Source organism: Ictalurus furcatus, chromosome 29 (genome assembly GCF_023375685.1).
Source record: "Ictalurus furcatus strain D&B chromosome 29, Billie_1.0, whole genome shotgun sequence".
In the NCBI taxonomy this organism is placed as follows: Eukaryota; Metazoa; Chordata; class Actinopteri; order Siluriformes; family Ictaluridae; genus Ictalurus; species Ictalurus furcatus.
In genome coordinates this window covers 2,764,040-2,790,407 of record NC_071283.1, presented here as the reverse complement: position 1 = coordinate 2,790,407, position 26,368 = coordinate 2,764,040, and the positions used below count along the sequence as shown (strand labels likewise).

General features: G+C 39.2%; 5 protein-coding genes across 7 annotated transcripts in view; 2 read left to right on the top strand and 3 right to left on the bottom strand.

Annotated features, from left to right (window-relative positions):
- Window positions 1-1,571: 1,571 nt before the first annotated feature.
- Window positions 1,572-4,893, top strand: LOC128604097 (CD209 antigen-like protein E). 2 transcript variants are annotated; one of them, XM_053618910.1, is made up of 6 exons: window positions 1,572-1,583; window positions 2,888-2,999; window positions 3,157-3,501; window positions 4,239-4,372; window positions 4,452-4,558; window positions 4,678-4,893. In XM_053618910.1, the coding sequence occupies exons 1-6, from the start codon at window positions 1,578-1,580 to the stop codon at window positions 4,814-4,816; spliced, it is 843 nt and encodes a 280-aa protein (XP_053474885.1). In that variant the 5' UTR covers window positions 1,572-1,577; the 3' UTR covers window positions 4,817-4,893. The 2 variants fall into 2 exon arrangements, with proteins under 2 accessions (XP_053474885.1, XP_053474884.1); XM_053618909.1 differs by having other exon boundaries at window positions 2,885-2,999.
- A 600-nt stretch (window positions 4,894-5,493) lies between these two features.
- Window positions 5,494-11,403, top strand: LOC128604095 (C-type lectin domain family 4 member E-like). Of its 2 annotated transcripts, XM_053618905.1 has the most exons (5): window positions 5,494-6,327; window positions 6,485-6,829; window positions 7,600-7,733; window positions 10,229-10,332; window positions 10,432-11,395. In XM_053618905.1, exons 1-5 carry the CDS (start codon window positions 6,174-6,176, stop codon window positions 10,577-10,579), a joined length of 885 nt encoding a protein of 294 aa, XP_053474880.1. In that variant the 5' UTR covers window positions 5,494-6,173; the 3' UTR covers window positions 10,580-11,395. The 2 variants fall into 2 exon arrangements, with proteins under 2 accessions (XP_053474880.1, XP_053474881.1); XM_053618906.1 differs by lacking the exon at window positions 6,485-6,829 and having other exon boundaries at window positions 10,432-11,403.
- A 2,269-nt stretch (window positions 11,404-13,672) lies between these two features.
- LOC128604096 (CD209 antigen-like protein C) lies at window positions 13,673-17,439 on the bottom strand. The gene is made up of 5 exons (XM_053618908.1): window positions 17,130-17,439; window positions 15,341-15,667; window positions 15,082-15,206; window positions 14,888-15,003; window positions 13,673-14,638 (listed from the first exon to the last, which is right to left on the bottom strand). Exons 1-5 carry the CDS (start codon window positions 17,284-17,286, stop codon window positions 14,497-14,499), a joined length of 867 nt encoding a protein of 288 aa, XP_053474883.1. The 5' UTR covers window positions 17,287-17,439; the 3' UTR covers window positions 13,673-14,496.
- Window positions 17,440-20,674: 3,235 nt separating this feature from the next.
- On the bottom strand, window positions 20,675-26,316 carry LOC128604005 (hepatic lectin-like). Its single transcript, XM_053618777.1, has 5 exons — window positions 26,304-26,316; window positions 26,060-26,184; window positions 25,814-25,929; window positions 25,424-25,564; window positions 20,675-21,472 (listed from the first exon to the last, which is right to left on the bottom strand). Exons 1-5 carry the CDS (start codon window positions 26,314-26,316, stop codon window positions 21,391-21,393), a joined length of 477 nt encoding a protein of 158 aa, XP_053474752.1. The 3' UTR covers window positions 20,675-21,390.
- LOC128604092 (C-type lectin domain family 4 member M-like) overlaps window positions 24,285-26,368 on the bottom strand; it is a 27,573-nt gene continuing 25,489 nt past the window's right edge. Inside the window, exon 6 of the mRNA XM_053618903.1 lies at window positions 24,285-24,570. The gene's annotated coding sequence lies outside the window, so the exon portion shown is untranslated. The remainder of the gene's footprint in view (window positions 24,571-26,368) is intronic.

The window sequence follows — 26,368 nt, the reverse complement described above, 5'->3', positions numbered from 1 at the left end:
AAGTTGTCTTAGGGTCTTTGTTTCATAGTACGTTTGTTTCAATAAATGTCATTATCTGCACTTGCTTCTGGCTCAACCTCGATACGTGACATAGAGTGAATATCTGCACTTCCTTAATAGTGTACACTGAATTAAATGTGCTGCTGTTAGTAAAGGTGGTTATATTAGAGGACGGGGCATCAGTGTCTTCTGTAGTCAAAATGTCATTGAATTATTATCACCCTGTCATGTCAGGTGATTACAGAGCGTGACATGGTGACCAAGTGACCAAGGTGCATCATTCACAGTATCATCCAAAAAAGCACTTTTTTTGCTGCCTGAATTTTAGCCCAAAGGAAAATATTTACCAAAAAAAAAAAACGTGCAAATGGATGAACCTAGTCCCTCTAATTTTGCAATAACAAATTCCACATATCCATTTAAATGTTGCGTGTCTGAATATAACAGAAACATTTTAAAATATTACATATATAATAATAATTTGTAAAATAGTTCAATTTAACCCCCATTTGTAAATCAAAACCTCTAGTTTGGGAACCCCTGCTCTAGAGACAGTAGCCATTACATTAACCGTATTCATTAGTGGTCATTATACTTAACGAAACAAAAATCAAAAATCAAATAGTAATCAAACCAAAGTATTAAATTTGATCTGATTCAGACGTCAAAAAAAGAGTAATTGGTGTAAAATCACAATAAGATTCCGTTTCTTGTGGTAAATAATGTTTTTTAAAAAAGCTCATTACAGGTGATTAAGTATATATATTACAGTTATATTACAGTATATATTATTGTATATATTACAGTTATATTACAGTATATATTATGGTATATATTACAGTTATATTACAGTATATATTATGGTATATATTACAGTTATATTACAGTATATATATATATATATATATATATATATATATATATATATATATATATATATTATAGTATACATTACAGTTATATTACAGTATATATATCATGGTATATATTGATCAATAGTGTTTGTGGTGAAATACAAGTCATGGCTATATGCAAGCAATAGTTCAGAAACTGTGTGTTTTGATCTCAGTAAATTCTCTCCATATATCTCTATAGATAAAGGGAGGTGTTTCAGCTTCGACTCCAGTGTTTACTGCATGTCTAATGACCGCAAGAATTGGGAGGAGAGCAGACAGGACTGCAGGGACAAAGGAGCAGACCTGGTGATCATAAACAGCAGAGAGGAACAGGTGAGAGAGAGAGAGAGAGAGAGAGAGAGAGAGAGAGAGAGAGAGAGAGAGAGAGAGAGAGAGACTAAAGCTGTTTTTATTGTGCTGTCATTTACAGGAGCTCATCAGTAAACAGCTGGGCAGCAGTCGGGCTTGGATTGTCTGAGTGACGGAGCTGTAGAGGGAGACTGGAAATGGGTGGACAGTACACCACTGACCACTGCGTAAGAAATTATTTCCCTACATTTAAGGTGCACAGAGTCTGAGAGGATTCAGTTAAATGTGTGGAATTGATGGAAACTGAACACTGATCTGAGTCTGATTCTGATTCTCTGGGTTTCAGGTTCTGGGCTGAACGGGAACCGAATAATGAAGGTGATGAGGACTGTGCTGAGATTTTCAATTTAAATGGGAACTTCTGGAATGATCAGAAATGTTCTAATAATGAACACTGGATCTGTGAGAGACGTGTTTCTCAGTGACGTGTATCATTTAATAATCAAAAGCACATACACAAATTGAACCAATTATATATATACTTAAAAAGTATAAACAACAGTATTTTGATGATGATTGTGTTTCAGTTTCAGTTTCTTGTCATGAAAAATGATTCAGGTAAAAAAAACAACATTTAAATAAAAAAAATTTAGAACATTTGTGGCGTTACAGCGTTGTTCTTCCGTAAAGAATAAACAGTGCATTTAGAGGAAAATAATCAGTGATGGGGTGGTGTGATGTTGTCATGGAATCCAAGGAGTCAGATACAAGTGCAGAATTTAAACAGCTCAGCAGCAATGAGGATTTGATTGGTCTGAGTGACAGTGACACAGAGGGGATATGGAAACAGGTGGACGGTACGCCCCTGAACACTGCGTAAGAGATTGAGATTAATGATATATATTATTTATATACTGTATGTTTATTACCAGGATTTCCAGGCAGGTGCGTAACTCAAAATACAAGCCAACTGATAAAATAAAATATTTTGTCATTTTCAGCAGATGGGATTAAGCCATGATAACATAAAACATATATATGTGACAAAGAGAGAGAGAGAGAGAGAGAGAGAGAGAGAGAGAGAGAGAGAGAGAGAGGAAGTATAAGCTTTGATACTTAAATGTTATTTAATATTATGGAAGGAGTGTTCAGTGTCAGCACTTTGGAAGAGTGTAGGTTTTCTGCCATGAGAAAAGTCTTCAGGACAGAGGACTTTCAGTAACACAACTGAACGAGCTGCATTTTATCTTCATAAGGATGAAAAAAATAGATAAAACAAGATGTGCTGTCTTTGGAAAATAATCATCATCAGAGTGAAAATACTCCTCGATTTCCCAGAATTATTATAAGAGCAAAAAGGTGACTGAATCTGGAACGCCTTGTTCAAAAAGCACATTTGTGTGTGTGTGTGGTAAGGTGTGCACAAACTTTTGTCCATGTAGTGAATTTTGAGCAGTAATCAGATCCAGGTACAGATAACATCATTGTTTAACAGCCCTACATCCCATAATGTGCACAATAGCGACATCCTGTCGAACACTTCCCAGTTTAACCGCACTACACCAGTTAAAAGGTCTCTTTAACGCTTGACACGCAGAAGACTAGCGACGCTGTGATTCAGAGTCTTTTATAGAGCAGAGATGTCTCAGGCTGTTTCCGAATATGTGAACTACGCTAAGGAGAGAGGAGAGCGCATCGAGAAGGTGGTGGAACTCTATGAGAGAGGAGATGCTGTTAGACATCACAAGCCCGAAACCGAGACGGAGGATGCCAACACGAAGACTCAACACGCAGGTACAAACACAGATCAGTTCGATTCCAATTATAATTGTGGAACGCTTTTAACAATCCGCACCGCCACAAAGCAGCCTCACAGAAATCCGGATGTAGATTCGGATCCTTGTGACGGGCGAGGAAAACGTTTTATTCTCTGTGTCCCACCCCCTTATAGGACTGACCACTGCGGGGGACAGATGTTACAGACTGGCTGTTTTGTGTGTGCTGCTGCTGTGTCTTCTCCTGATGATTGCTACCACAGTGCTGTGGATCGAATTCACCATCCTGACTACAGAAAAAGACCAGTTACAGTCCACATACACCGCTCTTATAATAGAGCAAGACCGGTTACAGACCAGTTACAATAAACTGACCGTAGAGAGAAATCATTTACGGACACGTTACATGAGAATGACTTTAGAGAGAGACCAGTTACAGACCAGTTACAACAACCTGACTAAAGAGAGAGACCAGTTACAGAGGGAGAGAGATGGATACCGGAGTACACTTGATCTGTGTTGTAAGTGCATGAAATTTTCAAATAAACAGGGGGCACAGAGTTGGTGTGCTGTATTTATTTATCCGCTCAGGGTCTAAACAGAGAAATAGACAACAATAACCTACAAAAGTACAAGCTTTAATGCTGCAGAAATGCCACGTGTTCTCCAAATTTGGAGCAACAAACAAAAAGAGAAAATAAATGCTGGATGCAGTACACTGTCCCCATTTGGATAAAGTTTCTCAAATCGCTGTATTTCTGACAAAAAGACTGAACGAGGTTTACAATGACTTTTTTGGGTTTTGGAGACTTGTATTATGTTACATGTTTAAAAAACCCCATACCAAAGTATTAAGTTTGATCTGATTTGAATTTGGGAGAAAGATAATTGGTGTAAAATCACAATAAGATGCTGTTTCTTGTGGAAAAATAATGTTTTTATAAAAAGGCTCATTACAGGTGATTAAGTATATATATTACAGTTATATTACAGTATATATTACGGTATATATTACAGTTATATTACAGTATATATTATGGTATATATTACAGTTATATTACAGTATATATTATGGTATATATTACAGTTATATTACAGTATATATTATGGTACATATTACAGTTATATTACAGTATATATTATGGTATATATTGAACGATAGTGTTTGTGGTGAAATACAAGTCATGGCTGTATGCAGGCAATAGTTCAGAAACTGTGTGTTTTGATCTCAGTAAATTCTCTTCACATATCTCTATAGATAAAGGGAGGTGTTTCAACTTTGACTCCAGTTTTTACTGCATGTCTAATGAGGAGAAGAACTGGCAGAAGAGCAGACAGGACTGCAAGGACAAAGGAGCAGACCTGGTGATCATAAACAGCAAGGAGGAACAGGTGAGAGAGAGAGAGAGAGAGAGAGAGAGAGAGAGAGAGAGAGAGACTAAAGCTGTTTTTATTGTGCTGTCATTTACAGGAGTTCATCGGTAAACAGCTGGGCAGCAGTCAGGCTTGGATTGGTCTGAGTGACAGAGCTGTAGAGGGAAAGTGGAAATGGGTGGACGGTACACCACTGACCACTGCGTAAGAAATTATTTCCCTACCTTTAAGGTGCACAGAGTCTGAGAGGATTCAGTTAAATGTGTGGAATTGATGGAAACTGAACACTGATCTGAGTCTGATTCTGATTCTCTGGGTTTCAGGTTCTGGGCTACAGGGGAACCGAATAATAAAGATGAAGAGGACTGTGCTGAGATTTTCAGTTTAAATGGGAACTTCTGGAATGATCAGAAATGCTCTAATAATGAACACTGGATCTGTGAGAGACGTGTTTCTCAGTGACGTGTATCATTTAATAATCAAAAGCACATACACAAATTGAACCAATTATATATATATATATATATACTTAAAAAGTATAAACAACAGTATTTTGATGATGATTGTGTTTCAGTTTCAGTTTCTTGTCATGAAAAATGATTTAGGTAAAACAAAACAACATTTAAATAAAAAAAATTATAGAACATTTGTGGCGTTACAGCGTCGTTCTTCCGTAAAGAATAAACAGTGCATTTAGAGTAAAATAATCAGTGATGGGGTGGTGTGATGTTGTCATGGAATCCAAGGAGTCAGATACAAGTGCAGAATTTAAACAGCTCGGCAGCAATGAGGATTTGATTGGTCTGAGTGACAGTGACACAGAGGGGATGTGGAAACAGGTGGACGGTACGACCCTGACCACTGCGTAAGAGATTGAGATTAATAATATATATTATTTATATACTGTATGTTTATTACCAGGATTTCCAGGCAGGTGCGTAACTCAAAATACAAGCCAACTGATAAAATAAAATATTTTGTCATTTTCAGCAGGTGGATTAAGCCATGATAACACAAAACATATATATGTGACAAAGAGAGAGAGAGAAAGAGAGAGAGAGCGAGAGAGAAAGAGAGAAAGAGAGAGAGGGGAGCAGACCTGGTGATCATAAACAGCACAGAGGAAGAGGTGTGACAGAGAGAGAGTGAGAGAGAGAGAGAGAGAGATGTATTTACTGTACACTCTGTCAACTTCTCCCATTTACTGAAAATAGGCTGTTATTTAAAAGAGAGAGAGAGAGCGAGAGAGAGAGAGAGAGAGAGAGAGAGAGAGAGGAGGTATAAGCATGGGTACTTAAATGTTATTTAATATTATGGAAGGAGTCTTCAGTGTCAGCACTTTGGAAGAGTGTAGGTTTTCTGCCATGAGAAAAGTCTTCAGGACAGAGGACTTTCGGTAACACAACTGAACGAGCTGCATTTTATCTTCATAAGGATGAAAAATAAATAAAACAAGATGTGCTGTCTTTGGAAAATAATCATCATCAGAGTGAAAATACTCCTCGATTTCCCAGAATTATTATAAGAGCAAAAAGGCGACTGAATCTGGAACGCCATGTTCAAAAAGCACATTTGTGTGTGTGTGTGTGGTAAGGTGTGCACAAACTTTTGTCCATATAGTGTATTTTGAGCAGTAAACAGATCCAGGTACAGATAATGGCATTGTTTAACAGCCCTACATCCCATAATGTGCACAATAGCAACTTCCCTGTCGAACACTTCCCAGTTTAACCGCACTACACCAGTTAAAAGGTCTCTTTAACGCTTGACACGCAGAAGACTAGCGACGCTGTGATTCAGAGTCTTTTATAGAGCAGAGATGTCTCAGACTGTTTCCGAATATGTGAACAAGGCTAAGGAGAGAGGAGAGCGCATCGAGAAGGTGATGGAACTCTATGAGAGAGGAGATGCTGTTAGACCTCACAAGCCCGAAACCGAGACGGAGGATGCCAACACGAAGACTCAACACGCAGGTACAAACACAGATCAGTTCGATTCCAATTATAATTGTGGAACGCTTTTAACAATCCGCACCGCCACAAAGCAGCATCACAGAAATCCGGATGTAGATTCGGATCCTTGTAACGGGCGAGGAAAACGTTTTATTCTCTGTGTCCCACCCCCTTATAGGACTGACCACTGCGGGGGACAGATGTTACAGACTGGCTGTTTTGTGTGTGCTGCTGCTGTGTCTTCTCCTGCTGATTGCTACCACAGTGCTGTGGATCGAATTCACCATCCTGACTACAGAAAAAGACCAGTTACAGTCCACATACACCGCTCTTATAATAGAGCAAGACCGGTTACAGACCAGTTACAATAAACTGATTGCAGAGAGAAATCATTTACAGTCAAGTTACATGAGAATGACTTTAGAGAGAGACCAGTTAGAGGACAGAAACAACAACCTGACGATAGAGAGAAACCAGTTACAGAGGGAGAGAGATGGATACCGGAGTACACTTGATCTGTGTTGTAAGTGCATGAAATTTTCGAATAAACAGGGGGCACAGAGTTGGTGTGCTGTATTTATTTATCCGCTCAGGGTCTAAACAGAGAAATAGACAACAATAACCTACAAAAGTACAAGCTTTAATGCTGCAGAAATGCCACGTGTTCTCCAAATTTGGAGCAACAAACAAAAAGAGAAAATAAATGCTGGATGCAGTACACTGTCCCCATTTGGATAAAGTTTCTCAGATCGCTGTATTTCTGACAAAAAGACTGAACGAGGTTTACAATGACTTTTTTGGGTTTTGGAGAGTTTTATTATGTTACATGTTTAAAAACCCCAAATCAAAGTATTAAGTTTGATCAGATTTGAATTTGGGAGACAGATAATTGGTGTAAAATCACAATAAGATGCTGTTTCTTGTGGTAAATAATGTTTTTAAAAAAAGGCTCATTACAGGTGATTAAGTATATATATTACAGTCATATTACAGTATATATTATGGTATATATTACAGTTATATTACAGTATATATTATGGTATATATCACAGTTATATTACAGTATATATTATGGTATATATTACAGTTATATTACAGTATATATTATGGTATATATCACAGTTATATTACAGTATATATTATGGTATATATTACAGTTATATTACAGTATATATTATGGTATATATTGAGCGATAGTGTTTGTGGTGAAATACAAGTCATGGCTGTATGCAGGCAATAGTTCAGAAACTGTGTGTTTTGATCTCAGTAAATTCTCTCTGTATATCTCTATAGATAAAGGGAGGTGTTTCAACTTTGACTCCAGTTTTTACTGCATGTCTAATGAGGAGAAGAACTGGGAGAAGAGCAGACAGGACTGCAGGGACAAAGGAGCAGACCTGGTGATCATAAACAGCAAGGAGGAACAGGTGAGAGAGAGAGAGAGAGAGAGAGAGAGAGAGAGAGAGAGAGAGAGAGAGAGAGAGAGAGAGAGAGACTAACGCTGTTTTTATTGTGCTGTCATTTACAGGTGTTCAGAGACTTGACTTTTATATAACGCCTTTAATGCATCAGTTTTGGTATATTTACATATTTACTTTTTTTTTTTTATTTAAAGAAACCCATTAGACCCCCCACCCACACCTCCTCCCAGGAACTCAAACCCCCCCAGTTCACCGTGCATCCATTTCTGTCATATAAAGTCCGCAGTGCCGTTCACATAAATCCCCTCTTGTGGCTGCTGTCCATGTGGTGACAGGACGCCCATGGTGTGTTGTACAGATTTGGTGAAGTTTCTCCTGTTCGGGAAGAAACTTGTCAGTAAGATATTTCGTTTTCCTTTAGTCAGTTCTAGAAACTGGTTAATCTGTTCTGTGGTGTAGAACTGTTCAGGTTGTTCTGGACAGTTAAAAGTGTCTGGTTGATCTGGGGTGACCTCTCCCTCCTCCATGTCTGTGAGGGGTTCCTCTCCTGTAGCTCCTGCGCTGCACTCTGGGCCCAAGTCCTCCAACATCACAACATTGTGCTGTGGCTGTTTGGACGATTCCTCCACTTTGTCCATCTTCTCCCTTGTTGTTTTCAGTTCAGCTTTATTGTTCTCAATGTTCTTGTCCTGTTGGTTCTTCTGTTTCTGTTGTGCTGAGTCACTGTCTCCGACAGTGATAGCGGTGTAGGGTTTGCTATGAATGCTGTCTGCCGTGTTGGTTTTATTAGCATGGGCACGGGTGTCAGTGCTATCACTGGATGCTGCGTTTGTTTCAGTGATGGTGGTATGTTCGACACTGACCTCTTCTAGCTGTGGCTCTGGTGTGTCGTTACCCCCCTCTGCCCCAGGCTCCTGTTCTCCGGTGTGTCGTTACCCCCCTCTGCCCCAGGCTCCTGTTCTCCGGTGTATCGTTACCATCCCCCCCCACCCCCCGTGCCCCAGGCTCCTGTTCTCCGGTGTGTCATTACCCCCCTCTGCCCCAGGCTCCTGTTCTCCGGTGTGTCGTTACCCCCCTCTGCCCCAGGCTCCTGTTCTCCGGTGTGTCGTTACCCCCCCTGTGCCCCAGGCTCCTGTTCTCCGGTGTGTCGTTACCCCCCTCTGCCCCAGGCTCCTGTTCTCCGGTGTGTCGTTACCCCGCTCTGCCCCAGGCTCCTGTTCTCCGGTGTGTTGTTACCCCCCCTCTGCCCCAGGCTCCTGTTCTCCGGTGTGTCGTTACCCCCCTCTGCCCCAGGCTCCTGTTCTCCGGTGTGTCGTTACCCCCCTGTGCCCCAGGCTCCTGTTCTCTGGTGTTCCCCCGCTGGCTGTCTCCACGCTACTGCTGCTGTACCCCGGCCATGTCGCCCGGGAGCTCCCCGGCTGCACAGCTCTGCGTGGGCAGACCAGCTGTTTATGCCTGATCTCCCCACACCCCAAAACACCTGAGGCGTTCGGTGGTGGCAAAAACGGTGTAGCTGCTGTCGCCGACTTTACACTTAAAGTTAACATCCAGTGTTTGTTCTCGTTGTTTATAAACATATAAACCTGTCTGCGGAAAGGCAGGACGTGTTTTACTGTGGAGTTTTTGCAGCCAAGCAGAATATCCGTCATGGGGTTGGAGAACTTTCCGAAGCGGGCCAGCCCCTTCATTATCAGCTCGTCTTTAATGAAGTGGGGCACGTTAGAAATAACGACCCGCGTCACAGGGGCAGGAAGAGGGGTAACGTGCAGCATGACACCTTTCAGCCATATTCCATTTTCGATTAGCATTTTCACAAATCTTTCCTTTTTTAGGAAAACTACCACCGCTTTGTTTATTCGGGAGAAAGAGTAGATGTTCTCGCACCCGACCTGCTCTCCCACCACTAGCAGAACCTCCTCCACCTGTTTTCCTTTCTCCGGCACACACCTGACGCCATGGCGGACAGACAGCATCTCCCCTCCGGCCTCAGAGGCCATGGCGTCCCGCTCACTCTCACCCACTCTCAACTTTTACCGGCCACCGAAACTCACATAACTTACACATTCGATAAATTAAATTAAAGAAAAACAAAAAGACACACTTGCAGAAAACTTTTGGTGAGACGCCACACCGCTCTCACGCGCTCCACACACCACGCTCACTCCTACACCGCGCATGCGCAGAGTGAGAGAGAGTGTGTGTGTGTGTGTGTGTGTGTGAGAGAGAGAGAGAGAGAGAGAGAGAGAGAAAGAGAGAGTGCATGTGTGTGTTGTGTGTGTTGTGTGTGAGAGAGAGAGAAAGTGAAAGAGAGGGACAGAGAGAGAGAGAGAGAGAGAGAGAGAGAGAGAGAGTGTGAGTGAGTGCATGTGTGTGTTGTGTGTGTGAGAGAAAGAAAGTGAAAGAGAGGGACAGAGAGAGAGACAGAGAGAGAGAGAGAGAGAGAGAGAGAGAGAGAGAGCGAGACCCTTACTAATTCTGATATTTTACTACTACAATGACAGGAGTTCATCAGTAAAATCCTGAGCAGAAACTCTTGGATTGGACTGAGTGACAGAGACACAGAGGGCAAGTGGAAGTGGGTGGACGGTACACCGCTGAACACTGGGTAAGAAAACACTGAACTAATATTTTCTCATGATGATGAGTTACTGACTCTTCATTGCCCTGAGAAACACACAGCGGATCCTCTGATTCTCTCCTTCAGGTTCTGGGGGAAAGGAGAACCCGACAGTGCTGTAGGAGATGAGGACTGTGTTGTAATTCATGATCACACTGATCCTGTCTGGAACTGGTCTGATTATCCCTGTCATTATCAGATCATTTGGATCTGTGAGAAGACAGTCGTTATCTAAATTACTGCATGTGATTGAAAAGCAGTAAATAAGTTGATATTTTTATCTGTGTAGGTCAGTGTGTTGTGTCTGAAAAATCCTCATTACTGTTAATAACTCTGTCACCTCCATGATGTCACCTGATTTTCTTTCTGAACCGATTTTCCATGCTGTGTTTTTTTTTTAATGAACATGCAAAATAACAGTGTGTGCTCGCTCCAGTGCTATTCTGTTACCTGTTGAATAATGAGTCATACTGTTAAATTAAACCGAATCAAGCAGTGATTAATAATATATTGGAAATATACTAAGTTCCTATCAGATGTTAATTAGGTTTCTGAACTTGGTAACAGACTAATTGATGTTTGTTTGTTTTTTAGAGAAACTCGTGAAAATAATGTATAAAAGTCTCTGATCTTACACTTTTACGTGTGTCTGGTTTTAAAGGAGTGTTTATTAAAGCAGCACCAGTTAGAACACATGAGTGAAAATCAGCTTTATACAGCGGCTTCTACCAGCAAATATATAACATGGACAGTAGTGACTTTATAAATAACTCACTCCCTATGATTCTAATAAGGTGTCGTAGATGGTGTATGACCACAGAGTCATAACAAGAAGAACAGGACACTGGAATTACTGTTTAACAGACTGATTGGTGGATATTTACACACCAAGCGCGTTGAATATAAAACTGTACCATTTCCGTTGGGGAAATCTCTCTACCTCTTCACATCACATCACCCCGTTGTTGATGATTTTACGATAACAGTAAATCTTCAAGTGTTTTATTTCTCTTATATCACACCAATTTGCCAATGTTTACAATTTATTATTATTATTATTATTAAAGTAGGATATGGGATTAGATTTGTGCCAAAAGTATTGAACATAACTTTTCAAGAAACGATCAAAAATATAAACAGTGAATTTTGGGCAAAAATTTAACCTGGTCTTTTGATAACATTTGTAAACAAAGTCAATGCAAACTGCAAACCCAGAAGCGCACCGTCGCTCTTCAGGTTTGCGCTTCGGGTTTCAGAGTGCGCTGCGTGCTCCAGGACTTTGCGTGAGAGGAAATCGTGACAATCATGAAGCTTCAGCAGTCATCATGAAGACAATCATGAAGTACTGGAGATCTCCTGCAGGAGAAAAAAGAAGTGCAGATCTGGGTTTATAAGGTAACACATACCCCTATTAGCAAGTTGCTTCAGTTCTTTTCTTTAAGGAACATCTCGCTGTATAGCCGAACATTATTTTCTTCTTTTTTCGTATTAAAACGTTAACAAATATCTGGGACAAATATTTGGTCTTGTTTTATGAATAAAATAAATACTTGTTTTTTTCATTATTTTACCAGAAAATAAGAGAAGTGAAATGTTAAAACCTATTAAATTGCTAATTATAACATGAATAATTTAAAGATTATGTAAAAAAAAATGGCTCAGTTTAAAGTTTAATTAAATGCATTTAACTGTAAGATGAGCTGTTTAAAAAAAATTAAATAGTGACGCCAAAATGTCTCTGATGCCCTCTAGTGGCTGTCTGCAGTATCACTGGAATCATATGGGATTCATTTTCCGTCAAAAGTAGGTTTATTGCGGCCACGGATCGAAAAATAATAAGCGTGAATCAAACATTTAATATATATATATATATATATATATATATATATATATATATGTAAAAATTATATTGCACAAAACTGGAACATGAATTCATGAAGTATTTTTTCACTGCAAACAAAATCGTTTTTCTTGGTGTTTTTTGTTATCTACAATTTTCTGCTCATATTTTCTTTTTTTGAACGCTTTGCGCTTCTTCTTCTTCTTCTTCTTCAACTTATTATTATTATTATTATTATTATTATTATTATTATTATTATTATATTTTATAATCACTTTCGGTGATATAGCATGCGCAAATAGCATGATATTGATTAGTTCACACACAAATCATGAACATATGCCTCAAGAGCTAGTGCAATGTCTTTCAAACCTGTGTTCTGTTCTTTGTAATCGACTTTCCTCATCAGTTGTGAATGAAATGGCTGGACCAACGGGACGTCCCAAACTTGGTGTGTCTGAGCAGCAACGTAGACAATTGATTGAAATTGGACTGAGTGTACATTTCATTTCAAAACTGCTTGGCATGTCATCACGAACAGTTGAACGGAGAATGCAAGAGTTTGGCATTACAGTGAGGGTAAGAGTTAGACCAGGGATCTCCAACCTTTTTGTGAGCGAGGGCTCTCTGAAGGGATAAAATAGTCTATAGGGATACTTTTTTTTCCCATTATTTAACCAGAAAATAAGAGAAGTGAAATGTTAGAACGTATTAATTTGTTAAGTATAACTTGAATCATTTAAAAATTATCAAAAAAAAAATTAATTTGGCTCAAGTTTAAAGTTTACTTAAATGCATTTTAGTGTAAGATTATCTGTTCCAATATTTTTGCCCACCCACCAAATGTATTTTATTATTTTTTATTTTTTTTAAGTAGTGATGCCAAAATGTGTCTGAGGCCCTCTAGTGGCTGCCTGTAGTACAATTTTTACCTCAGCACATCCTCATGTTAGTGAATGGGACAGTTGGTAAAATTGTAAGTTGTCATGTCCACAAGTTATTTTCCGGAATAGTGTTCTGTCACGCTCAGTTGACCTTGATACCCGATACACTTTTTGATCCTCTTTTTTCCCTCGCCAGCTATATTAGAATTAGCACATTAGTATAAACCTGTGATTTATCTCATAGTTAAACTACTGTTAGAGCTGTTGTTATAGAAAATTCATTATCCTCATGAATTTAACATAAAATATTTCAGTTAGATTTGAAAAATCAACACTGTGGAGCTTTGATATTAGGCACTGAACTGATAAGAAAGGAGAATGAAGATGAAAGGAGACTACAAGACCGTTCCTGTCTCTGAGCAGGCCGTCACCAGCTGGCTTTAGCTGAAGTAGCTGGAGAGTCAGCAACATTGTGAATCAGACTAAGCAGTATACTGAACCCTGTTTGTGTCACAGAGCCGCTAATAAACTTGCACTTAAGTGTTAGCAAAAGTCACTTTGTTTTATTTAATGAAGGGCAGTGGCTTTTTACCAGATTACTACTGCAGCCTCAGTGAATTTCTGAACGACAATAACCCATGCAACTTCCTTCAATAAAAGAATAGCAGCTAAGTAAACATTTATGTCCCATTACTTTTGGTATCTGAATCTGTGATCTCTGTGATAATCTAAATAAAAACAATGATGTTTATTCAGTGTGCACATGAACTGGTTAACTCCCCATTACTTATTATTATTATTATTATTTCTGATAAAGTTTCCAAAACCGAATAAAATAAATGTTGAATGTGTTGTATTGTTTATCAGGTTTAAGAAATTTCTAATTTTATTGTTAATTACAGTCTGTGAAAAAAAATCACAGAGCCAAAGAAGCAGATGTATTTTTATTTATAAATACTGCGTTGAAATTTACTGTAAGCATTATTATTATTATTATTATTACTATCATCATCATCATCATCATGGTAATAAAACAGTTTAGGCTTTAAACTCATTCTTCTTTCTGTCTGGCCTCATTGGTTTCAGCTGGAAATTGGAAGGACATTGTGGATTAATAATTCAGTTTTCATTCTGCAGGCAAATCAGTGGACTGATCATATCTTAAGAAAATATCTAAAAGTGTTTATGGTGTCTTAAGAAAATCCTTGCCTTGTTAATCTGTGCACTTTATTTTACTGAAATCTATAAGAATTATATGAAATAAATATGAAATGGGTGAATTAACATGTGGTAGTTCTGCGTGAGCAGGTTAACTGAGAGGGTCACGATAAATAGCTCTTTACAAATGATAGTTATAAAGGGTCCAACTGCTCATTACATACATTTGATATGCATTTTATAATTTTGCCTTCAGATCTAAATTTACCACTAAAAAATATTTATCTCACAGATCCACCATTGTTTCTCAGAGCATGGTCTGTCATTCCAGGCCTTCTTATCTGGAAAAGTCCAGATCTCAGCACAGTCTTCATTATTATGTTGATTATTCGGTTCACCCCCGTACCAGTACCTGAAAGCAGAGAATCAGAATCAATGTTCAGTTTTCTTCAATTCCATACATTCACCTCACTGAGACTGATAATAATTTAATAATAAAACTTTTCATTGTATTAAAACTCCATAACTCTGACCAATAAGAATATAACAGGAGATAATGTTAGCTTGGTTTAATCCATCTGCTGCAGTGTGCAGGAAATTCACACTTGGTGAGACAGTCTGATAAATAGACAAAGATACTGAATAAATTTCTGTTTCTTACTCAGTGCCGCTCTTCAATTCTGTCCCGTCCACCCACTTCCACTCTCCCTCTGTGTCTCTGTCACTCAGACCAATCCAAGCCCGATTAATGTTGCCCAGATGGTTAATGATGAACTCCTGAGATTGAGAAAGCAATATGAAAAAATTACACTGTTTTAGACTTTCTCCAGCTTACACACACACACACAAACCTACCCATTCCTCTGCATTGTTTATAATCACCAGGTCTGCTCCTCTCTCTCTGCAGTCCTCTCTGCTCTCAGTCCAGCTCTTCTTCTCGGTAGAGATGTAGTAAAGATTGGAGTTGAAGAGTATCCATCCTTGTTTAACAAGAACAGATCACACAGTAGGACACAAATCACTCAATGTGTTTCATTAATACCCATTTTTAATGTACATCCCTGGGTTTAATAGATTTTGATAAACTATTTGTTTGTTCACAGTATTCACTCACCTGTAGTCAACATGATACTAGGCTGACACTGCTCTCTCTCTATAGTCAGGGTGTTGTAACTGGTCTGTAACTGGTCTCTCTCTATAGTCAGGGTGTTGTAATTGGTCTGTAACTGGTCTCTCTCTATAGTCAGGTTGTTGTAACTGGTCTGTAACTGGTCTCTCTCTATAGTCAGGTTGTCGTAACTGGTCTGTAACTGGTCTATCTGTTTATTCAGGTTGGTGAATTTGATCCACAGCACTATGATGGCAGTCAGCAGAAAAACACACAGCAGCAGCACACACACTGCAGTCAGTCTGTAACACCTGCCTCCTTTGGCGTTTAATCCTAATGGAAGAACAGATACAGAGACATGTGTGTGTCCAACTGAATACCTTCAAATCTTCATGAAGCAATCAAAACACACAGAAAATTCAAAGTGTCATAGGTAAATGTCTATGAAAGGGCTGCTTGTGTGCTGACTTTGTGTGTACACATACTACTATAGCACAGTTTATTGACTTTTGGTTATTTAAGAAAATCATTGTAGCAGCTGGTCAGGGAGGAGATGCAGGATGCATGTGCAGTTAAGAGCTTTATTGAGGAAACCAGGCAGATGAATCCAAAACGTGAATCAAAGGCGTGGTCAGAAACAGGCAGAGGGTCAGATGATTGGTAAAACAGACTCCAATAATGAGGATGTGAATAGGATCAAAACAATGACACGGAAATTAGGAACAAGGCTTGGAACAGAACAGAGACATTGAGCAACTGAGTGTAATGAACACAGCTGGGCTGAAACACAAAACAACTGAGAACAATGATGACACATAAATGAAACAACCAATGACAATTGACAGTGTTTCTGCCTCACCACGAGTGGAGAATATTTGGGAATTTGTACTACATTTCTATACTTAAGTATTATTTGGGGTATTTATACTTGAGTAATGATTGGGTATTCTTGAAATATTATGGAATAATGTATTACTAGTGAACAGGATGAAGCTAGACACAGACTTAGCGATGCTGCTCTTGGACAGGTGTGTAAATGCTTTACATAACAATTCATGTAGACAGTCGATGTACACTCCACAGTTCTTGTGCGTGTGTGTTGACGAGAGAGTCAGGTGAAGCTGTAACAGGTAATGCTTGTGTAGTTTCTTCTAGAGATTGCCACCCTACACTTCTATCCAGACAAATACAATAACCTGAAGTCTTCAGTTACTTTATTTGCAAGGATATGTGCCCCTATAGCATCACAGAAAATATTGGATTTCTACATGTGATAGATACACTGGAGCCCCAGAAACACATTTTAGTGAAACATGCATCCCTAAACTGTATGACAAGAGGATTTGGAGAGAATTGATGCAGTATAAAGAAATAAGGTACAAAGAAAGTAGTAGCAATGTTCGGGGGGAAAAATAAAGACAATGAAGAAACTGTTGATCTTTACGAAGTCAAAACTAGTATGCAACAACACATGATTGATGTAACTCAACTGAATTTTATTGGATTGGGCCTGAGTTTGAATTGTTTTCATGCTGAACTGAGTCCTATTGTATAATTTGTAACTTAGATGTGTAATGTATCAGATGTGTGTTTGTGTGTGTGTGTGGGGGGGGGGGGGTGGCGGCTATCAGTTCAAGTAACATAGCATCTTTTTAAAACAAATAACTACATTTGGTTCAAGTTTACAGATTCTTGAAGCCTTTCTTTTTAAATGGATGGTCACATTTGACACAAGTAAATTAAATTCAGTAGATCAGTACATATACACATATTTCTGAGTGTGAGTGTATTTTACCTGAGCGATCAGATTGCTTGAAACTTCCGGTCCTCTGGGTTTCCAAATTGTCCTCATTCACATAAACATCTTCATAAGAGTTCTCACCGCCACTAGAATCAGCTCCGTCGTCCGCTGTACCTTCTGCATTTACATAAATCTCCTCACTCATCACCATTCTTCTCTTTACAGTAATCCTGATCTTTCAGTGAAGTAGTTATCAGTCCTTATAGACGCACTTATACTGATATTTAACTGTCTAAAACTACACTCCGGGTGACCGTCTGAAGGAACACTGCCTAAGTGACTGTGTGTGTTGCTGTTATGTTGAAAGCCCTATTTCCTGTTTCATTCATTTTAAATGTGCAACTAACCACACGTGTGACCCATGGGTTATTTTCAGGTGTGAAACTGACACTCTGTGAAGACTCTTTAATCAGAAAGGCCTTAATGCAGCAGTGACAACGAGGAGTTTACCAAGTATTTTTTTAGTATGAAGTTAATCATGGATGATGATATTAAATGTTGTCCACTGATTACTACTACAATCACAGTAAATTAAAAAAGTACAGTCAGCCAAAATCATGATGAATTAATAGAATATATTTCAGCAATGTTGAATTCTTGAATCTGATTGGTCAGAAGATACTGAATAATTTTGAATAATTACTGAATATTAACAGCAGATCTGCAGTAGTTCCAGCTGCATGGCATTTCTATATTAATGCACTCCTGCTAGTAAGTTATTGTTTCTTGTCAGTTTCATTTTTATTGAACATTTCTGCTGTACATTTCTGCTGAACTAAACATTTCTGCTGAACATTTCTGTTGAACATTTCTGCTGAACTAAACATTTCTGCTGAACATTTCTGCTGGACATTTCAGTAAGTTATTGTTTCTCTAGTGTTCTGTGGTTTTCACACTTTGACCACAGGAAGTTACTGCAGTTTGCTCTCTTCCTTTACTGCCAGCCAAGACTATTAATAGTCTTTATCTGCATGCAAAGCTAATCATTATTATAAAACCTGTAACTTTACAAGGCTAGAGTACGACTGTAGCACAAGGTGATGCTCTTTGATGACTAATGTACACATTTGTAATATTATTTTATGAGTGCTTTCTTGTAATTTCCTATGTTACAAGTAAGAAATTTCCTACACGTGTGCAAGCTACCAGAAGGAGGCACAGAACCACTCTGAATTAATCAGGAGCATTGGAGTAAGGAGCTACTCCTGTCCTCCTGGCTACTTAATAAAGCACTCGTGCAATCAGTTTTTGTTTGAGTGTCCTGGCAATAGACTTTACCAGTAATTTCAGGTGTTTGAAAACTAGCGCTATACTCTAGTCCTTCCTCTACACTAGGTTGGCCTCGCCTTGTAAACCATAGTCACTCTCTCGGGTTCTTAAGGACCATCCCTTGTTCGAGCCTGACTCCAGGCGATCTTTAATTTGCGATATTCTTCTGTTCATTCTCCCTATTTACTCTGTACTTGTAATGAATCGAGTCTTTTGGCAGATGCAGTCGCAGTTAAGTGTTTTATTTAAAGGAAAATAGGCAAATTAATGCAAAGCGTGAAACATGGTCAAAACAGCAGAGGGTCACGCAAATGGCAAACGGGCATAAAAAAGGCAAGATCAAGCACAAAATGAGAAACTAGGAACAAGATCAAAAACGGGAAACAAGACCACAGAAGAAAGGCTTGGTATGGTGAAAACACTCAATACTTCGCCCCCGAACAACGACCCATGAGAGTTTAAATAACAAACATAATCAGGGGTGTAAGACAAAACAGCTGTGATTAACGAGAACACGTGAGGAAGACCTCCAATAACATAAGAGGGTGGAGACAGGACATAAACCATAACAAATACACGTGTGTCAAGTAAATAAATTCAATGTCAAATGCAAACCCAGATGCGTGCAGTCGCGCTTTGGGCTTCAGAGCGTACTGTGTGCTCCAGCACTTAGTGCGAGGGAGCGCCAGAAAACACTTCCTCCCCCAGCCGTCCTGGCCCACTGGGCTAAATGTTCTCACAGCCCCTCAGGAACCAAGACAGGCATTGTCCAACATATGAATAGCAGGTTCCTCAAGGAGCCGAGGAGCTGCAATGAGGCTGGGGCAGGTTCACCAGGGTCGCTAGACAAGACCCAGGCTTGGGGAGCTGTGTCGTCAGCTTCAGACGGGAGCTTGACTTGGTGAGCTGTCTTGTCGGCCTTTCTTGAGTGTAGAGCGACGCTTTCAGTGGGGCATGGAGGCAGAATGACGTCCTCAGCAGAACAGTAGGGTGGAGCAACATCCTCGGCCTAGCCAGCTGGCAGGGCGATGTCCTCCACCGAGCAGGAAGGGGGAGTGATGTCCGTAGAAGAGCCTGGTCTACTCATGTCTGAGGCAGAGCAGGGAAACAAAGTGAAGTTCTTGGCCACAACAGGAGGCGGAGCAATGTCCTCAGCTGAGAAGGGAGGCCGAGCGTCATTCTCCATTGACTCTGCAGGTGGGGTTTCAACAGACTCAAGTGTAAACAGAACTATTTTGACTGTGTCCGCAGACTCAGGTGTAGGCAGGGCTTGGTTGATTGTGTCAGCAGACTCAGGCATGAGCAGAACTTAGTTGACTGTGTCATCAGTCTCTAGCATGAGCATGACTTGATTGGTTGTGGCGTCGGCCTCAGACAGGAGCAATGCTTGGTTGGTTGTGCTGTCGACCTCAGACAGGAACAGGGCTTGGGAGGCCTTCTCGTTGACCTCGGACAGGAACATGGCTTGAGAGGTTGTCTCATCGACCTCAGACAGGAACTCGGTTGGTGAGACCCCATTGTGGGTCTCAGGCTGGAGCTCTGGGGAGGAGGTCGCCATGTTCACCTCTGGCTGTGGCTCTGGAGATGAGACTGTCTCTTGGGTCTTGGGCTGGAGCTCTGGAGATGAGGTCACCACATTGACCTCTGGCTGGAGCTCTATAGGTGAAACTACCTCTTGGGTCTCGGGCTGAAGCTCTGGAGATGAGGTTACCACAGTGACCCCTGCCTGCAGCTCGGCTCTTTCTCTGTTTTGGAGCCGTTTATGGGTACGCCAGCTGCTTTTGAAACATGCCTGAGACCAGAAATTTGATTCATGTATCCCGAGTTTAACACACGTTGGACACGGTAGTTGGGCTTCTTTATGGCAACCCTTGGTCTTGCATACCTGTGTTACCTCCATCATGGCCCTGTCAACCTGGGGCTGGAGGAGCTGTGGAGGCCACCTGGTCAGCCTGCTCCCTCTCGTAATACATGGTGAAAGGCCTTGAGGTTGTGGCCATCAGGCTGGTTCTCCCCAAAATCTCTATAAATCAAACTGAGGATCTGCCTCCCTCATGAGAGCCACAAACTCAGCCACACTTCCCAGGTCAAGGTTTCCTGTGGTGATCAGGAGCTCGGGCTGATCAGGCTGGACCAGTGAACCTGGACAGCATGAATCAAAGCCACTGCTTCTTTTCAGGTTTGGGGTCCACCAAGCTTGTGAAATACCATTGGCATTGGAGAAAAAATTATGTCAACGGGCTTTCAAAGCTTTGAAATGGTGCCGGGATGCCCATGGGAACCCATTGGGGAAAGTGCAGTACAGGGATATGGACGTGATAGATGTGATATGGACGTGATAGCTGATGAAGTACTGGACATCTACTGCAGGAGAAAAAAGAAGTGCAGATCTGGGTTTATAAGGTAACACATACCCCTATTAGCATGTTATTTCAGTCATTTTCACTGGAACTTCTCAATTTATTTCTAGAGATCTGGTGATTTTTATTGAGCACATTTCCTCATTCTCCACTGAAAACATTTCCTGGTTACATCACTGCAGTGGCCACTGTTCACACTGATAATAAAAGAACAGACTTGAGACATATTTACCGCTGCTCCAAATGATCAAAACTTTCATTTGGCCATTTAATTAACTAAGAAGCACTTTTCTCACAGATCCAACCTTGTTTGTTAAAGCATGGTCTGTCGTTCCAGCCCTTACAATGTAGAGACCCGACCTCACTACAGTCTGCATTATTGTAATTATCTGGTTGCACTTTATCCCAGTACCTGAAACCAAGAGAATCTGAATCAGTGTTCAGATACCTTCAATTCCACAACGTTCCACTGAGATTCCTAACAAATCATAACAATATAATAGTTATGTCTGACAAATGAGAATATAACACAAAATATATCTGTGTTTATTTATCAGATGCTGTCTGAAATGCACAATGAGTAAATTAGAATACAGTACAGAATACAGTAAACATAAAGCTGTCTCTTACGCAGTGGTCAGTGGTGTACTGTCCACCCATTTCCACTCTTCCTCTGTTTCTCTGTCACTCAGACCAATCCAAGTCCGACTGCCCAATCCGAGTCAACATGGCTGATTAATAATGAACTCCTTCCATAGAGGGTTATGGGTGTAGCAATTTTGAACAAAAGTAACCAAAAATATGACAACACACACACACGCACACACACACACACACACACACACACACTCATATTGTAAGAGGTGCAATATGAGGTATAGTGTAAAAACTGTAAAAACTTCAGAAGTTGCTTCAGTTCTTTTCTTTAAGGAACATCTCGCTGTATAGCCGAACATTTTTTTTTCTATTTTTTCGTATTAAAACATTAACAAATGTCTGGGACAAATATTTGGTCTTGTTTTATGAATAAAATAAATACTTGTTTTTTTCATTATTTTACCAGAAAATAAGAGAAGTGAAATTTTAAAACGTATTAAATTGCTAATTATAACATGAATAATTTAAAGATTATTTGTTTAAATGATTTGGCTCAAGTTTAAAGTTTACTTAAATGCATTTAACTGTAAGATTATCTGTTAAAAAAAAAAACTTAAATAGTGATGCCAAAATGTCACTGATGCCCTCTAGTGGCTGTCTGCAGTATCACTGGAATCATATGGGATTAATTTTCCGTCAAAAGTAGGTTTATTGCGGTCACAGATCGAAAAATAATAAACGTGAATCAAACATTTTTAAAAAATTATATATAAAAATTATATTGCACAAAACTGGAACATGAATTCAAAGTATTTTTTCATTGCACACAAAATCGTTTTCCTTGGTGTTTTTTGTGCTGTCTACAATTTTCTGCTCATGTTTTCTTTTTTTTGAACGCTTCGCGTTTCTTCTTCTACTTCTTCATCTTATTATTATTATTATTATTATTATTATTATTATTATATTTTATAATCACTTCCGCATTCTCCGATTCCTATAGAATTCTATGGGTCGCTGTTTTTTCCCCTCGCGCTTGTTTCCACATTCTCCGCTTACTTTTCCAAACGTTGCAGTTGGAGTTTCATGTAAATGAGGGGTTGCTTTAGCGTCACCATTGGTCCATTACAGCTCCTCTTCTAGCCAATCAATCGAAGAGGGGAGGTGACGTCACTCCACTGCGACTCATGGCTGTGTGTTGACAGGTGAAGAAAGATGGATGACCGCCAGGCAGCAAATCCCGGACAATTACAGGTGATTTAACATGAATATATAGTTAGTGGATGACGGAAGACATGTCTGTTTTGTGGATTCTGGTTTAGGTGCAAGGAATTAAATGATGGGTTTAATTTGTTTTGATTATTCAGAACATTTTGTGTATATTCACAGGCAGTGCTTTTAGAGAGGCTTTTATCACGACTACAGGAAGCCATGCAGCGCGTGCCTCTGGACCTGGATTATTTCTATTTTATCTGCACAAATAGCATGATATTGATTAGTGCACACACAAATCATGAACATATGCCTCAAGAGGTAGTGCAATGTCTTTCAAACCTGTGTTCTGTTCTTTGTAATCGACTTTCCTCATCAGTTGTGAATGAAATGACTGGACCAACGGGACGTCCCAAACTCGGTGTGTCTGAGCAGCAACTTAGACAATTGATTGAAATTGGACTGAGTGTACATTTCATTTCAAAACTGCTTGGCATGTCATCACGAACAGTTGAGCGGAGAATGCAAGAGTTTGGCATTACAGTGAGGGTAAGAGTTAGACCAGGGGTCTCCAACCTTTTTGTGAGCGAGGGCTCTCTGAAGGGATAAAATAGTCTAGAGGGATACTTTTTTCCCCCATTATTTAACCGGAAAATAAGAGAAGTGAAATGTTAGAACGTATTAATTTGTTAAGTATAACGTGAATCATTTAAAAATTATTTTTAAAAAATAATAATTTGGCTCAAGTTTAAAGTTTACTTAAATGCATTTTAGTGTAAGATTATCTGTTCCAATATTTTTGCTCACCCACCAAATGTTTTTTTTTTTAAGTAGTGATGCCAAAATGTCTCTGAGGCCCTCTAGTGGCTGCCTGTAGTACAATTTTTACCTCAGCACATCCTCATGTTAGTGAATGGGACAGTTGGTAATCATAAAATTGTAAGTTGTCATGTCCACAAGTTATTTTCCGGAATAGTGTTCTGTCACGCTCAGTTGACCATGATACCCGATACACTTTTTGATCCTCTTTTTTCCCTCACCAGCTATATTATCATTAGTATATTAATATAAACCTGTGATTTATCTCATAGCTAAACTACTGTTAGAGCTGTTGTTATAGAAAATTCATTATCCTCATGAATTTAACATAAAATATTTCAGTTGGATTTGAAAAATCAACACTGTGGAGCTTTGATATTAGGCACTGAACTGATAAGAAAGGAGAATGAAGATGAAAGGAGACTACAAGACCGTTCCTGTCTCTGAGCAGGCCGTCACCAGCTGGCTTTAGCTGAAGTAGCTGGAGAGTCAGCAACATTGTGAATCAGACTAAGCGGTAAACTGAACCCTGTTTGTGTCACAGAGCCGCTAATAAACTTGCACTTAAGTGTTAGCAGAAGTCACTTTGTTTTATTTAATGAAGGGCAGTGGCTTTTTACCAGATTACTACTGCAGCCTCAGTGAATTTCTGAACGACAATAACCCATGCAACTTCCTTCAATAAAAGAATAGCAGCTAAGTAAACATTTATGTCCCATTACTTTTGGTATCTGAATCTGTGATCTCTGTGATAATCTACATAAAAACAATGATGTTTATTCAGTGTGCACATGAACTGGTTAACTCCCCATTACTTAATATTATTATTATTATTATTATTATTATTATTATTTCTGATAAAGTTTCCAAAACCGAATAAAATAAATGTTGAATGTGTTGTATTGTTTATCAGGTTTAAGAAATTTCTAATTTTATTGTTAATTACAGTCTGTAAAAAAAATCACAGAGCCAAAAAAGCAGATGTATTTTTATTTATAAATACTGCGTTGAAATTTACTGTAAGCATTATTATTATTATTATTATTATTATTATTATTATTACTATCATCATCATCATCATCATGGTAATAAAACAGTTTAGGCTTTAAACTCATTCTTCTTTCTCTCTGGCCTCATTGGTTTCGGCTTTCAGTTCAGTTTCAGATTTGACCATTTCTGACCTATTTAAAGCAAAAAGAAATCATTTCATGGTAGTTGGACATTATGCTCCCACCATACATTAGCGGATCAATGTTCCTATCAGTTTTATTTATTGTCCATTTCTAGTAAAAGCTAAGTCTGTATTTACAAGCCCTTCGTTTTTCTCTCACTACACAGACATGCTGGATTTTTGTAAGGAAAATACATTTCAATCTGATGTGGCATGAACATGACACCGCCTGATCTGAAGCTTAGTCTTACTGAACAAAGATGGAGATTTGTCTTGTTTACATTTGTTTCATATTCATACATCAATACATTGCAAACATTAATATGAAATTAGAATACACAGAACACACAAGCTATCAAATACAATACATTACAAGGATTAGAATTAAAGCATGATGTGAGCAGAGAAGAAACATCTTACATCCAATAAGCATCATCGGCAAAAAGAATAAAAAAAATACAGCGTGGAAAAAAAATAAACACCCAAACACCTGTTTCTTGCAAAACATCATCGTCATAGAAGGACATTGTGGATTAATAATTCAGTTTTCATTCTGCAGGCAAATCAGTGGACTGATCATATCTTAAGAAAATATCTAAAAGTGTTTATGGTGTCTTAAGAAAATCTTTGCCTTGTTAATCTGTGCACTTTATTTTACTGAAATCTATAAGAATTATATGAAATAAATATGAAATGGGTGAATTAACATGTGGTAGTTCTGCGTGAGCAGGTTAACTGAGAGGGTCACATGATAAATAGCTCTTTACAAATGATAGTTACAAAGGGTCCAACTGCTCATTACATATATTTGATAAATGTGTGCAAGTATTGTATAATTTTGCTGTCATTTAAAAAATTACAACTAAGAAACACTTTTCTCACAGATCCATGGTGTTTCATAAGGACATGGTCTGTCATTCCAGGCCTTCCTATCTGGAAAAGTCCAGATCTCAGCACAGTCTTCATTATTACCTGCATCATTCGGTTCACCCTTATACCAGAACCTGAAAGCAGAGAATCAGAATCAGTGTTCAGTTTTCTTCAATTCCATACATTCACCTCACTGAGACTTATAATAATTTAATAATAAAACTTTTAATAATAATAAAACTCCATCACTCTGACCAATAAGAATATAACAGGAGATAATGTTAGCTTGGTTTAATCCATCTGCTGCAGTGTACAGGAAATTCACACTTGGTGAGACAGTCTGATAAATAGACAAAGATACTGAATAAATTTCTGTTTCTTACCCAGTGCCGCTCTTCAATTCTGTCCCGTCCACCCACTTCCACTCTCCCTCTGTGCCTCTGTCACTCAGACCAATCCAAGCCTGATTAATGTTGCCCAGCTGTCTAATGATGAACTCCTGAGATTGAGAAAACAATATGAACAAATTACACTGTTTTAGACTTTCTCCAACTTACACACACACACACACACACACACACACACACACACACACACACACACACACACACACACACATGCACGCACACCTGTTCCTCTGCACTGTTTATAATCACCAGGTCTGCTCCTCTCTTTCTGCAGTCCTCTCTGCTCTCAGTCCAGCTCTTCTTCTCAGTAGAGATGTAGTAAAGATTGGAGTTGACGAGTATCCATCCTTGTTTAACAAGAACCGATCACACAGTAGGACACAAATCACTCAGTGTGTTTCATTAATACCCATTTTTAATGTACATCCCTGGGTTTAATAGATTTTGATAAACAGGATTTGCTCACCTGTGGCCAACATATTACTACACTGCTCTCTCTTTTTAGATAGGGTGTTGTAACTGGTCTCTCTC

What these genes read in the sequence shown, in the direction of transcription:
- LOC128604097 (XM_053618909.1), top strand. An exon ending in CACGAAGACTCAACACGCAG is followed by an intron (nt 3,000 to 3,156) that starts GTACAAACACAG and finishes ACCCCCTTATAG; the next exon opens with GACTGACCACTGCGGGGGAC. An exon ending in GGTACACCACTGACCACTGC is followed by an intron (nt 4,559 to 4,677) that starts GTAAGAAATTAT and finishes TCTGGGTTTCAG; the next exon opens with GTTCTGGGCTACAGGGGAAC.
- LOC128604095 (XM_053618905.1), top strand. Translation starts at nt 6,174, where the DNA reads ATGTCTCAGACTGTTTCCGAATATGTGAACAAGGCTAAGGAGAGAGGA. An exon ending in CACGAAGACTCAACACGCAG is followed by an intron (nt 6,328 to 6,484) that starts GTACAAACACAG and finishes ACCCCCTTATAG; the next exon opens with GACTGACCACTGCGGGGGAC. An exon ending in GGTACACCGCTGAACACTGG is followed by an intron (nt 10,333 to 10,431) that starts GTAAGAAAACAC and finishes TCTCTCCTTCAG; the next exon opens with GTTCTGGGGGAAAGGAGAAC.
- LOC128604096 (XM_053618908.1), bottom strand. Translation starts at nt 17,286, where the DNA reads ATGGTGATGAGTGAGGAGATTTATGTAAATGCAGAAGGTACAGCGGAC. An exon ending in CAAGCAATCTGATCGCTCAG is followed by an intron (nt 15,668 to 17,129) that starts GTAAAATACACT and finishes TTCTTCCATTAG; the next exon opens with GATTAAACGCCAAAGGAGGC. An exon ending in TAGTATCATGTTGACTACAG is followed by an intron (nt 15,207 to 15,340) that starts GTGAGTGAATAC and finishes TTGTTAAACAAG; the next exon opens with GATGGATACTCTTCAACTCC.
- LOC128604005 (XM_053618777.1), bottom strand. An exon ending in TAAACAGTGCAGAGGAACAG is followed by an intron (nt 25,930 to 26,059) that starts GTGTGCGTGCAT and finishes TCTCAATCTCAG; the next exon opens with GAGTTCATCATTAGACAGCT. An exon ending in TGTGAGAAAAGTGTTTCTTA is followed by an intron (nt 21,473 to 25,423) that starts GTTGTAATTTTT and finishes CGGATTGGGCAG; the next exon opens with TCGGACTTGGATTGGTCTGA.